Source organism: Gymnodraco acuticeps, unplaced genomic scaffold (assembly GCF_902827175.1).
Source record: "Gymnodraco acuticeps unplaced genomic scaffold, fGymAcu1.1, whole genome shotgun sequence".
Taxonomy (NCBI): Eukaryota; Metazoa; Chordata; class Actinopteri; order Perciformes; family Bathydraconidae; genus Gymnodraco; species Gymnodraco acuticeps.
Genome location: NW_022992216.1, coordinates 2,128,236 through 2,142,822, shown reverse-complemented (window position 1 = coordinate 2,142,822; position 14,587 = coordinate 2,128,236). Strand labels below are relative to the sequence as shown.

The window sequence follows — 14,587 nt, the reverse complement described above, 5'->3', positions numbered from 1 at the left end:
TACTTTACCCTTTTTAAAATGTGGAAATGTGTTTCCAACTTTAAGGAATTAATAGCTGGCTGTGTAATATGATCAGGATATTTTGGCTGGAGTTTAATAGAGCGATGCAGAAATGAGTACTATAACTAGGAAATTAGTTTGCAATTTACCATTTCCAGTTCTGTCATCTCAAAGACAACAATTGTTTTTTGTATCAGTATACCTGAGGCCTGTACGACGAAGCCGGATTTTCGCTTAGCGGGCTAACTTCAGGGAAGAAAACTCTGGGTTTCCGGTCCTACGACGCTGGTTCTCTTTTTAGCGGGCTAGATCTCCATGGTAACTTATGCTGAGCGGCTAACCTGGTCCGGAGCAGGTTAGGTTGCAGGCTAAGAGATCAACTCAGTGAAAGCACCGCCTGCTGACTAATCAGAGCTCAGTGTGCGGAATTTAAAGCGTCCAAGTCATATTACAGGAGAAAGGAAATACAGAAAAACTGCCGTTGCAGGAAAGACGGCCGGCAAAAATCACCGACTGTGAACGTGAACATTAATAGATTATCACCTCCCATCTTCAGGGCAATCTGACTATTATAACATTAGCGTTAAGAAAGCTTACTTAAATATCTGCTACAACATAAGTAACTGGATCAAAGTAACATTACGTACAGTCCGCGGCACTGTGAGTGCAGACGTCGATGTGTCCCATTATCATTCATATCACATCATAATGTATCATATATATCTCCTTATCTGAGTCAGCTTCTTGATCTATTCATCTGGCCAGATGAATATAGTATCAGCAAATGTAAAATAAGAAACCAAAGTATATCAGTAGATGATTCTCGTTGCCATTGTTTTCCAGTGCCCCCCTAACACTGACTTTGGACCCCCTGTGCCCCCCCTAAAAATGAAAAAAAAAAAAAGTTTATGATTAAACGATTTCTTGGCTGACGGAATAGGCGGAAGTAACGATATTTGTCATTCTAGTCGGACCCATTAGAGCAGGGGTCTCCAACACGTCGATCACAAACTACCGGTATCTCGCAAGTCCTCAATAGCCCCCACTTTACAAATATGTTTTTTTTTTTTTTAAATGCAAGCCGTCATCGCCACGGAGGAGCACACAGCCTCTGTGAGCGAGCGAGACAGAGAGCGAGAGAGAGCACACCTTTATCTATTTAATGGAAATCATTCCAATGTGTATTATAGGACAGTAAAAAAAAAAACAGTTTAAAAGGGGAGTGATTAGTAAAATATGCATAAATAAAAAGAAAGAATTCTATAGGTAACATAAGATAAGAATAAACAAGTTTAAATTATTTGTTATTGGTTGTGATCATATTCTAAAGATTGTTTAATTATTGAAAAATATACAGCTCTCTTTCATCTGAGTGTTGAGAGCTGTATCCATAAATTCATGTTGTGCTCAAAGTGCACCAGATTGATGCATTTAACTTCAACATTTAAAAAAAAAAATCTTCCCGGGGCTGCATGCCCCCGGACCCCCCTAGAGAAGGTTAGGTCCACCCCCAAATAAAGCAGGTTACAATAATTAAATTGCATACATTTTCTTTTAGTAAACACTGAAAACGGGTCCCACAGACCCAAACAGCACACAAAGGTAAGCATATAATAATGTATAATGAAACAAATACCAATAACTGTATTGCATTGTTTTCTTAGGTGTATGCGCAATTACTTCATACTGTCTTTGTCTTTTTCGTCATGCATTTATTGTGCCCCCCTCAGAAAATAACTGGCCCCATCCTGGCCCCCCCAGTCAAATTGGTCTAGAACCGCCACTGGCCACTGGGCTCAAGGGCCTTCACCACTGCTATCACCACCAAGGACCAGCAGACCAGCATCACTACAGCTGCCTCCACCTCCATCTGTGCCTGCCATCAGGTCAAGATACACCTCGGCACAAAGGCCTCCACCACAGCCACCAGCATCAACTCAGCCAGCAAGGAGGTCTCTTAGAACACATGTATCCCCCACACAGCCACCACCATCAACCCGGCCAGCAAGGAGGTCTCGGAGAGCACAAGTACCTCCCACACAGCCACCAGCATCAACCCGGGACAATCAAACGTACCTCCCTCCAACACAGCAGCCCTGCACCATCACCCCCACCTGCACAGCAGCCAGCCCCACTGTCTTGGAAGACGGACAAAGACCCTGCCACTGCTCCCCCTGTCTTTACATTTATAATGAGTAGTTGGTTGAAAAAGTTCTGATATTTTGGCAGTTTTCTTATATTTTTATAAATAGTTGGTTGAAAAAAACCATATTTATAATGTATTGTTGGTTGAAAAAGAGTTATAATGCTGAATTTTTATTTGTTCACATCACACAACCTTGGTATGTCATATGAAGTAATTCAGTCCTGATGTATCTCAGTCCCTGCTGTGGGGAAAGTAGATTGATAAACAACTATTTTACTCAAAATTCGAATTTAAACATTTTCATTTTAGACATGAATTACAAATGTATATACAGTGTTACTACTACTTTTGTGAACCTAAGACATTGGTAAACCAAATCTAAAACACCAGAAAAATTTATGACATGAGTTTTCACAAGAGTTTTGAAGATTTCAAAACAATCGGATGTCAAATGTTCAGATTTAGAGCTAATTATCTCATCACACAGTGCTCTAAGGTGAGTGACTTTATACCAAGAACAGAGACTGTCCTGAACATTTTGATATGTAACACACGGGGTGCCATGTATAACATTTAAAAGGTGATTTAAGGAGACATCTAAAAAAGACTCAAGAAGGTTATTGCGCCGTTTTTTGTATTACTATAATGAACAGCAATACGTTAGGTGCATTCTTTATCACCATCATGTTATATCGATACAGTTAGTTTGTGTTAGTTTATTTGTTCAATACAGCCTATATCGTGCACATACATTTGTATGCATTGATGTTGAAGTATTTAGGCTACGCCACTCTCAGGTCCCGGTTGGCTACAGCTGGCAGGCAGGCAGGCAGGCAGACATTTACAAATCACATATTTACACACAAATTATTTTTATGTTCACACAAATATTTACGAGACAAATCTAAGCCCATAATATGTGATGACTTTCCTGCTTAACAACACGTGTAAGTATCATAAACATGTTTGCCAAAGATCTTGTTATATCTCTCACAGGCTCCGCCCTCTACTGGACTCTATGGGTACTTCCCCTCGATCCTATCATGCAAGCATTCAGCCACTGAAACTTTCTAGACGTAGCCTGCCCCGGGGCGGGCCTACCTGAATGCGCGCGCATCTCACCGCATAAAAGGAGGCCTCGCCTCCTTACTGTCATCCCTTTCCCTTCAGCAAGGCAGTGAACAACTGAGTGAAGAGAGACAGATAGAAATATTAAAACGAAGAAAATGGACTCACCTTTGGAGTCCTTCGTGTCCGTGCGCCATGGACTCACCTTTGGAGTCCTTCGTGTCCGTGCGCCATAGAAGGCGCCGACCCCCACTGTCGGTGCATCGAGTGCCTGGGGTCCGACCGGGCGGCGGCAAACCTGGGCCCGCTTGCAGTCTGCAGCGCCTGCCAGCTGATTCCTCGCCCCGGCCGCCATCAACGGCTGGCGCAATTCAAGGGTTTCCGGTCTCGCCGGTGGAGGACCCAGAGATCGATGTGGTGGAGATGGAGGACCGCGAGGAGGGAGTGCCCTTCGTGTTCGCCATTCCAGCGGACCGGGCGGGTCCGAGCGTGGGGGAGAGGGACGACGATGGCGACACCTCGTCGTCTGATATTTCCGGCGACCGCCAGGAAGGCCAAAAGCACAGGTCTGCGCGACAGACATCTGTCGGTGTGTGGAGGCCAATTGGCGACAGCCACTGAGAACGAAGGCTCCGGTGGCGACATGGGCTGGAATCCTCAGAGTGCAGAGCCACTCGGACACGGAGTATCCCGGTGTGCCCCCACTGGATGAAAGCCTAGCGGCCCATCTGCTTCCGCAGACAGCCAGGTGGGCAGAGGGGAGAAGGCGTGACTGCGAGATGCTCGAGTATCTGGTTAAGATATTCAGGCTCTGGGCGCAGATGGCGGCAGCGGCCAGTAATCTAGGTGTGTTGGGAGTGTCAGCAGAGGTTCAGGCCTTGGTGCAAAAACAGGCAGTGTCTGCTGTGTGCACGCAAGACAGAGAGGGGGGCATTATTCCCTGTACTTCCTGGTTACCAAAAAGACCAGCCAATCAGGCCAATTCTGGATCTTCACATTGCACGCAGAAAATTACGGATGTTAACTATAAAACAGTTACTGGGACTGGTGCAGCCAGGCGAATGGTTTACAACAATCGACCTGAGGGATGCTTACTTTCATGTTGAGATTGTTCCGAAACACAGAAAGTATTTGCGTTTTGCCTTCCAGGGGGTCGCCTGCGAGTACAACAGGCTACCGTTCGGCTACTCCCTGTCCCCACGCACGTTCAGCAAATGTGTGGCCAGAGCGCTCCAGCCGCTGCGCGGCCGTGGCATGAGAGTTTTCTTTTATCTGGATGACCTCATTGTTATGGCCAGGTCCAGGGAACGGGCAATGTTTTATACAGCCCAGTTGATCCTACACCTAACCAAGTTGGGTTTTGCGATCAATTGGAAGAAAAGCACCCCCATACCTCACCAACAGGCGCTGTATTTGGGAGTGGTGCTCGATGCAGGCAGGCTACGCGCCACCCTGTCAGAGAGCAGGCAGGCATCCTTGCTTCGGGCAGTTTGCAGACTGCGACAGGGGGCAACAGTGACAGCTTTGACTATCATGCAGACCCTGGGTCTCATGGCGGTGGCTCACGTTGTGGTCCCGCTCGGGTTACTGCATATGCGCCGCCTGCAGAGGTGGTTCTACAGCCTGCGTTTAGATCTCAAGAGACACAAACGGCATCTGGTGACCATCCCTACATCACAATGTTCACGGATGCATCCGGAACGGGATGGGGAGGGACCTGCCTGGGGAGAGCTATAAGTGGGCGCTGGTCTCTAACAGAGACACGGCACAGCAACCTCCTAGAGCTTCGGGCAGTAGTATTGGTCCTCCAGCATTTCAAACCCTTAATTCAGGGGAGACAACACATGTAATGGTCAGGAGCGACAACAGCACCACAGTGGCATCAACAGGCAGGGCGGAGTCCGCTCCGCCGCTTTGTTGACCACAGCGGAGAAATTGTGGTTATGGGCTTCAGAGGTGGTGTTATCTCTGAGAGCCCTCCACATTCCCGGTCTGGAGAACAGGGGGGGCGACCTCATGTCGAGGGGCGGACCCCTGCCAGGCGAGTGGGCGCTTCACCCGGAGGTGGTGAAGCGGAGCTAGGCCCAGTTCGGGACAGCAGAGGTGGATCTGTTCGCCAGCCAGCGCAACAGCCACTGCGCCCTGTGGTTCTCCATGGCTCTGAGCGACGATCCCCACTTGGGGGTGGACGTGCTTGCACACGAGCCATGGCCAAAGAAGCTGCTTTGCGCCTTTCCACCGTTGTGTCTCATTCTCCCACTCCTGGGGAGAGTGAGGCGAGAACATCTGTCAATCATCCTAGTAGCGCCGGATCACGTGGGGGCGCCGTGGTACTCAGAGATGACACAGATGAAGGTGGGCCAGCTCTGGGCGCTCCCCCAGTTCTGGGGGGCGATGTCTCAAGAGGCAGGTGCAATCGGGGCGTTACCCACTCCGGGCCAACCTCTCCAGGCTTGGCTCCTGAGAGGGACAGGCTAAGACAGGGTGCATTGTCTGATAGTGTTATTCAGTCTATCCAGGCAGCTAGAGCGGGATCCACCACAGCCTGTTACAGGCCGAAGTGGCTGGGATTCCTGCAATGGTGTGAGGAGCGGAAAATAGAGCCCCTATCTTGTGAACTGGGATCTATTTTGTCGTACTTACAGTTATTGGTGGACAGAGGGCTTGCTCATTCCACAATGAAAGTGTATGCAGCAGCCATCTCGTCCTGCCATGAGGGATTTGACGGCAGGTCAGCCTTTTCTCAACCACTAATGAGGTTTCTACGGGGGTCAGGACGCTGTGCCCAGTAGTGCACTCCTCCGCCCCGCAGTGGGACCTGCCACTGGTGCTCGAGGCTCTGGTCACAGAACCATTTGAGCCTCTAGAGCTCTCCGCCCTGAAAGCACTGTAGTGGAAGACAGCTTTGCTTCTTGTCTTAACGTCAGCCAAAAGAGTGTCCGAGTTAACCACTCTATCGGTGCACCCGAGTTGTTTAATGATCCGGTGTGACCAGAGCGGGGCGACACTCAGACCGAACCCCTCCTTTGTGCCCAAGAGCCTAAGGAGTGCGTTCAGGTCGAGGGCTATTCAGTTGGGGGGCTTTAATCTTCCACCCCATAGTGGGGCGAGGGAGGCTAAATTACACCTCCTCTGCCCGGTGCGTGCGCTGGCATATTATGTGGAGCGCACGGCTGCCCTTAGACGCACTGGACAGCTGTTTGTGTGCTTCGGGGGCGGGGTAACCTCTGTCCAAGAAACGAGCCTTCCCCACGGGGGTCGGTGCACATTCTACACAAGCCATGGCTGTGTCAACAGCCTTATTTAACGGTGTGAGTGTGGAGGACATATGCACGGCGGCGTCTTGGTCAAAGCCAGGCCCCTTCATAAAGTTTTATCTCTTGGATATGTCTGGCTCCTTTTCATCATCTGTGCTTGCTGGGGCAACGCAGGACTGGTGAGGAGGGAGGGGGGCTGTGGGTCAGTGGGCACCTGACCCCCTCCCCGGGCGTAATGCGCTTACGTTTGACGTGACGAGCACATGGGCCCATTCCTCCTGTTTTAGGGCAGTCCTCCACGTCATAGCACACCTCCGCGGGGTAAGCGTGTCAGGGTGTGCTCTGTCAGCCGCAGCCTCTTTTCTCTCCATGGTTACGGCCGAGGGAGAGGTGAGTGAGGCGCAGCGGCTGCTAACCAGAAAGCAAGTCAGAAACAGTGAGATGGAACAGTGTTGTTGTGGGACGACAGCGTGTGTATACATCGGGCCTGTGAGAGATATAACGAGGGGTTACGTATGGTAACCCTTGTTATATAAACACAGGCGGAGCCCTCTACTCAGGGGCCCTGTCTGTCATATGCTGCTTGCTGAAGAGAAGTAAAGGATGACAGTAAGGAGGCGAGGCCTCCTTTTATGCGGTGAGATGCGCGCGCATTCAGGTAGGCCCGCCCCGAGGCCGACTACGTCTAGAAAGTCTCAGTGAATGAATGCTTGCATGATAGGATTGAGGGGAAGTACCCATAGAGTCCAGTAGAGGGCTCCGCCTGTGTTTATATAACAAGGTTTACCATACGTAACCCCTTGTTTTCTCCAGCATTCAAAAATTCAATGGAAAAATCCCATTTATTTTGGTCAAGGTAGCCCTTGCAATGCCAACTTCACCCAACAATAGTTCGTCATCACTGTATACTTGATAAAGCAGGCAATTGCGCCCAAAAGCTTAAAGACAAAACTGGAAATGGAACACATTTTTTTTATGTCACTTATGTTAATAGATGCAACATATACTCTGTCATCTTTTTATTACTGGACCAAATTTGAACGGAAAAAGAGAAATTGTTTCATACCACTCCCAGTGTACAAATGAATTCTCCCAGGAAGTCATGTTCATAGAGCTGTGTGGCACACTTGTCCTCATCGAACAAGGCAAAGCGAAGCTTCTGGATCTCCTCAAAGTGGTAGTCCACTTGAAACTTCACCCCGAACACTGGGTTCAGGTTGTTCACAGCTGTCTCAGTGCGGCCAAGCTTAAAGACAAGAAACAAGAGAAAAGGACTTAAAAACAACAAATCATTTCAACACCAAAAATTCAACTGGACTTATATATTATATTTCTATGCCACCTGAGTTGAGAATGAACTAACTTTAGCCTCTAACTGCTTTGGACTGTATTGCGTTTAAAGTTTTGCTTGATTTAGATTCTCAAAGAGCAGCAATTAAAAAAACTACATTCAATGTACCCACTGAAGCTGATGGGAATATAACCCAAAAGTATTTAAAAAATGGAAATATTGACCTGATGTTGTACAGAGTATGACCAAAGTATTACAATGCAACAATTGTTGAAAACAGCGTTTAATATGTGGCTCTTTGGCTGCTGCCTGAGGTAATTGCTAACTTTGTCTGTATGCTGGGAGGTTGATGAAAACAGGACTTAGTGAAAGCACACACTGACCCAAATATTGAAAGGTAAAAAAGTTGTAGGAAGTTGTACTTCCAAATATGGTCAGAAGAGAGCGCGCCCAACACGTGAGACGCTGACGAAAGGATATTTAATGAGACATGGAGGTTTACAGAGAACAGAAAACAGACAATATGACGCACGGAGTACAGGTAATTAACGTCTTGTGGTTTTAGATATAATTACATACTATTTAGGTTCTCGGTTGTTTGTCGATTTGGCTGTTTAGCGCAGTGTAATTGTGTTTATTTTGCTAATTTGTATTTTAAATATTCAATTTAAAGGAATGGGATACATAAATAATATATATATATATATTAGGGCTGTCAAACGATTAACATTTTTAATCAGATTAATCACAGCTTAAAAATGTATTAATCATGATTAATCACCATTCGAACTATGTCCAAAATATGCCATTTATTTATGTATATTGTTGTGGGAATGGAAAGATAAATGAAAGAAGGCGGATATATCCATTTAACATACAGTAGGCCTATGTATGTTTATTATAACATTTTTCTGTGTGTCAAAATGAAAGACAGCCCACACACCTGGGCTGGCTATCAATCATCAAACCTTGGGGTCTTAATTCATTACGTGTTGATTTCTATCAACGGGGGAGTACTTCAGGAAAGTCGACGGGGGAGGGGGAGGGGCTAGTGGAGTACTTCGTGACCACAGAGTGTGAACGTTGTGATCAGCTGTTTTAGCGCAGTTCTCCAGTGAAGGGGGGGGGGGGGAGGGGGGGGGGAGTCTCCCTCCGCAGCCGGTTGGCGTAGTTTTGGCACAATGCCGTTGAACAGACCGACGTTAACAGCAGCCCTGTGTGCACACGGAGACCGACTCTGTCGTCCGGTGATCTAACCGCCTTCTGGAAAAGCTTCACAAGTACGTCGGTACGCAAATGCACATAACCTGCGTACCAGTTATGTGCACCCCTGTACTACAGCAAAAGTATTCTCCGTCGGGACTTCCTGCAACAACACCACGCCGTTATCTTGATTCTGATTGGCCAGAAGACATTATCAAAGATGTTCTATTGAGAAGACGATCACTACGTGACAAAAGTTTTCAAAACCGTGGCTACTGAAATCAATCTTACTAACTGCTGTCTGTGTAATTTACTCCGCGCGAGTTGGCAGACTTTATTTTGCTTACTTTAACATCATTTTTCATGGTGGGGCTAACGGCCCGTCCACACAGCGGCGTGCGTTGACGCTTGCCGGCGGGCGTGTCTGACACTCGACCAACAACCAATCACATGAATCTCCCGCCCCTGACACACAAGCAGCGGTTTGATTGGCTAGAGCTTGTACTGGCATATTATTCGATTGGCTGACGCTTCTGCCGAGGCGTCAAAAGTTGAACATTGCTCAACTTTTGCAGCGAGCCACGCCAGCAACGCTCCGCGTCGCTTCCCACGATGCAGTTCGGCTAAAAGTGACGTCACCCCATTACAAGTGAATGGGCAGAAGCGTTGGAAGCTTCAACGCACGCCGCTGTGTGGACGGGCCTACACACGGCGGCGTGCGTTGCCGCTTGGCGGTGGGCGTGTCTTGAGCTTGGGGAGTCAACGCGAGCAACGCGACCAACAACCAATCACATGAATGTCCCGCCCCGGACATACAAAGCAAAGCATTCATGCCACATCCATGCTGGCTAAATATACTGTCTATGCTTGCTAGCTGTCCATTCAAACGAAGTACACTGGATATAAACTCCCCAAACAAACGAAAACCTACCAGTTTCACCCACTGTCTCTGCCACCTCCCCCCATGCCTGGCTCCTCCGGTTTGTATCCCTGTATGTAAAGAGGGACTGGTCATATAGTACCGGGTGATTCACTATCGCCACGATAATTTTCTCCTCCATTTTTTGACATATGGGAAATAACTGCGGTCTGGCTCTCCCAACATACACACGGTTTGATTGGCTAGCGCTTGTACTGTCAGATTTGCATACGCAGGATTTGATTGGCTGACGCCTCCGTCGAGAACATTGCTCTACTTTTGCAGCGAGCACCGCGAGAGAAGCTACGCTTTGCTCCCACAATGCAGTTCGGCGAATCGTGACGTCACCCCATTCAAAGTGAATGGGCAGAAGCGTTGAAGCGGCAACGCACGCCGCCGTGTGTAGGGGCCGTAAGCCATTTATTGGTATGGGTGTAGCCTACCCCAGCCATACCCTGGCGCTGCCACTGGTGGCACGTATGGGGCGGGCCATTCTGCACATGCGTTAAATGCGTTAAATATTTTAACGCAATTAATTCAAAAAATGAATTACCGCCGTTAACGCGATAATTTTGACAGCACTAATATATATATATATATATGTGTATGCTAACTGAGCGAGCATGTCCAGTTAGCATATGCTAACTGAACGAGCATGTTAAGCAAGCTAAGAGCTAAGATATATACATATCTTAGCTTCGATGGAACAATGCATGTACTCTAATTTTTACAATAATTTGATTTTGTGTAAGTTTGAAATATTCATTGAAGGTGTCTTTCACATTTGAATGTTTATTTAAAACATGTATTAGTTGCTATACTGTAGACATGTACATATGTATTATATTATTATTTTAAGTGTGGTTTAAAGTAAACGTATATAAAGTTATTGGGTTGAGCCAAGTAACCCAGATGGATGCAATCAGGTAATTAGGATGGAGTCTCTGTTTTTAGATGGGGTTTGTGGCCATGCTTTAGGCCTGACGTTTAAAATAAATGATCAAATCTTATCTGTTAAGATGAATGAGTTATTTAAAAGGTTTTTATTTATTTGTTTAAGGAGGGACCCCAGAGCCAAGGGCAGGCCGAGCAGACCGCCTTCTCCCGCCACAGGCAGGATCAAACTCTTAGTCCGGCAGCTTCCCCGGTGATGGGCTCCGTGTAACAAGTCCCCTCAGTCTGTGCGGGGAGCCGCGCCGTGCCCAGGTACTCCCCGTTCTGCCCTATCTGCACCACGGTGATGCTACTCGCCTCTCTTCCGGTGGTGCCCTCGGCTCCCTCCGCAGCCACTGCATGCCCAGCACACTGGAGATCACTATCCCGTCAGGGGTCGCCAGTCTCTGGCACTGTTATTTTGGGGGTTGCGGGCTGAAAGTCTCATCATACTTAATCCTAGCACATGTTATATATTGTACGACTTTGTATTTTATTTATTTTTTTAATGTTGATATGTATTCGCTCATAGTCTACTGTGCCTTTCACGCAGACAATAAAAGTGAATTTTGAAATGACAAATAGGTTTATGTTTCAAGTTTATTTGCATTAAAAACGTGTTTTTAAACCCTTCTGTTCAAAGTTGATATCTTTAAAAACATGCTGTTTGCCATTTTTAAAGTTTAATGGAAGAAATTCAAATATAGGTCACTGACGTGGAGCTTTAGGCCTGCAATGCTTTAAAAAAAACGTTTTAGTTATTTCAGTTTTGAAGAGTGAATATGGATGTTAAATTCACAAATTAGTATGAATAATCTTAAACAAGAACAGGTTCTTGAGCCATGATGCCTGTTTTTAAAGTACAGAAACATTCAGAATGCATGACGATTCCTTCAAAGGTTTTGTAATGGACCCCGCTGGTACTCTTAAAGGTGGGGTAGGTAAGTTTGCGAAACCGGCTCGAGTGCGCTGGAATTTGAAAATACACAGCTGGAAAAAATCTGTCACTTCCTTACAGAGCCCCTCCTCCAACACACACGAACACAAACATGACCAATGAGGGCACGAGATAAGTTTGTGCACAGATGGAAGGCTGACAGGCAGGTAGGCCATCCAGTTATTTTAGCAGGGCCGGCTAAAATTATTGGTCGTGCTGTTTACAGTACGGCTCCCACAGATGACATTTTTGTATGGATTTTTTGTCAAAGCACTTAAGATATTCATTGCTATCGGGATGTTAAGAGCATTCCATGGAATATAACAAAAAAGTGTATCTCGAGCCGGTTTCTCAAACTTACCTACCCCACCTTTAATTTATAAAGTACTGTAGGCCTAATAATAATACATGTGAATGATTGAGCTCATTAGTGGCCTGAGTGGCCCTCCTAATTTGGTCTAAAAAAAGTCATTAATAGATGATCTCATTATTACCTATTTTGTAGTAAACAAAGTTTACTAAGCCCCCTTTTGTTTTAATTTATTAATTAGACAACATGATTTGTGCTTAAAGTCATATACTGTTGTGTCTCAAACTGATAGACTAGGTTATTCATTTATTTGTCTAATAGTTGCTTAAAATGCTACAATAATTTGCAATTAGTTTTTAATCTGCCATGTGCGGTATCAATGTCTCTCAGCCACCGTAGTGTCGTGTCAGGTGGGCGTGTCGTGTAGGGGACGTGTCGTGTACTTGCTGCGGCTGCAGCTGCTAAACCTCTCTAAAAAGGTCAAATGTCACTTGTTTTGCATCAATCTTGTGGCAGGCAGTGAGTGCGGACCAACAATTGAACGATAAAAAGAACGGCTCTCACCAAGTAGGACTCGGTTCCCCTCGTTCGTACCAAAGAACCGTTCAAAATAATCGGCTCGTTCGCGACCGACACATCACTAATAGTTCCGGGGAAAAGTTCCGGGAACTATTCCTGGGAAAAGTACTTGGTGTGAAAGCGCCTATTTTATACTCATGCGCCAATGAGCAGTTCTCATAGGAAAGAACGAGACCCCGCCTCCGACGCTGTATCCAGTTCTTATTATACATCCATGGTACTTCTTGGTTCTTGATGTTTATCACAGCAAGGAGGCACACTTTGTTTCGGAAAAGGCTGCGTATAGCAAGACGAAATACAGAAGAAGCTAACAGGAGAGTTTGGGCAATCATACAACGCAGCAGAGATGACAAGATGACTGACCACTACAAAACGACAACGCTACTTGGTAAGCTAACGTTCGCTAACGTTCGCTAACTAGCAATGTGTTGCTTATTAATTCCCACCCCTTACTTGATCAATGATTGTCCTTTAAATCATTATGCAAGTTATTCCTACTTAGATTTACATTTATACATACATATACAATAATTTCTCATCTTCAATCACCTTTTTTCATTCTCATATTTTTCCAAAAAAGTGTTTCTGTACATCCTTTTAAACTGAATTATGCTTGTGCTTTGTTTGAACTCCTGCTCCAAACCATTCCATAAAATCACCCCACAGATTGTTAAACTCATACTTCTCAGAGTTGTTCTGACCTTGAGTTGTTTAAAATGTAGATTTCCTCTCAAATTATACCCACCCGCTCTGTCTATGAACAATGTTTTTAATTTCCTAGGAAGTAGATTATGTCTTGCTCTGTACATGATTTTTGCCGTTTTAAATTTAACCAGATCAATGAACTTCAATATGTGTGACTTCAAAAATAATACATTAGTGTGTTCAAGATATCCAACATTATTGATAACTCTTATAGCCCTTTTCTGTAATGTGCATAACGGCTGTAGGTTGGTTTTGTACGTGTTTCCCCAAATCTCCACACAGTAAATCAAATATGGCAATATTAGTGTGTTATATAGAGTATACAATGAGTTATAGTCCAGAATGTATCTGGCTTTTCCCAATATTGCGATAGTTTTAGCCAGTTTTGCTTTTACATGAGTGATATGAGGTTTCCAGCTGATTTTGTGGTCTCAAACCACACCAAGGAACTTCATTTCATATACTCTTTCTATGTGTATGTTATCTAGTATTAATTGTATCTGTGGATTTGTTTTATGTTTTCCAAATAACATAATCTTTGTTTTGCTTATATTTAATGATTATTTATTTGTGTCACACCAATGTTTTACTTTAATCATTTCTGCTGTTATCACTTCCATTAGCTCTTTCAAATTGTCACCGGAACAAAACATATTAGTGTCATCTGCAAATAAAATAAATTTCAATATATTTGATACTCTGCAAATGTCGTTGATGTATATTATGAACAGCTTTGGACCCAACACGGACGCCTGAGGTACTCCACAAGTTATGTTCATGTATTCTGATTTATGTTCACCAATTTCAACAAATTGTTGTCTGTTGCTTAAATAATCTCTCACCCAGTTTAATCCCACCCCTCTGATGCCATACCGTTCCAGTTTTATCAGTAAAATATTGTGATCTATGGTGTCAAATTATTTTTGTAAGTCTATAAATATTCCCACTGCTTGTTTTTTATTGTCCATGCAGTTTGCTATTTCCTCACTTAATTCCATTAGTGCCATAGATGTTGATCTATCTTTCCTGAATCCATATTGACTGTCGTCCAAAAGCTGATGTGTTTCCATGAAACTGTGCCGCGGAAAACTGTACAAATCCCGTTTCAATAATTCCCCTCTACTCTAAAGTCGCATCTAAAACGTGATCTGATCTAGCTGTGTATATTTTGTTATTTTTGATTGTTATATTCAATCTCACTAGCTACAGGCATGTTTGAAGCTTGTAAAGGGAAGATGA

General features: G+C 45.2%; 1 protein-coding gene across 2 annotated transcripts in view; it reads right to left on the bottom strand.

Annotated features, from left to right (window-relative positions):
• The window catches only part of cpne2 (copine II), a 97,647-nt gene that overhangs the window by 72,750 nt on the left and 10,310 nt on the right, over positions 1–14,587 (bottom strand). Inside the window, exon 3 of one of the 2 annotated variants that reach the window (XM_034205891.1) lies at positions 7,538–7,717. The exons of the other annotated variant lie outside the window; for it this stretch is intronic. Within the exon in view, the coding sequence (XP_034061782.1) occupies positions 7,538–7,717 (180 nt within the window). The remainder of the gene's footprint in view (positions 1–7,537; positions 7,718–14,587) is intronic. 2 annotated transcript variants of the gene reach the window in all.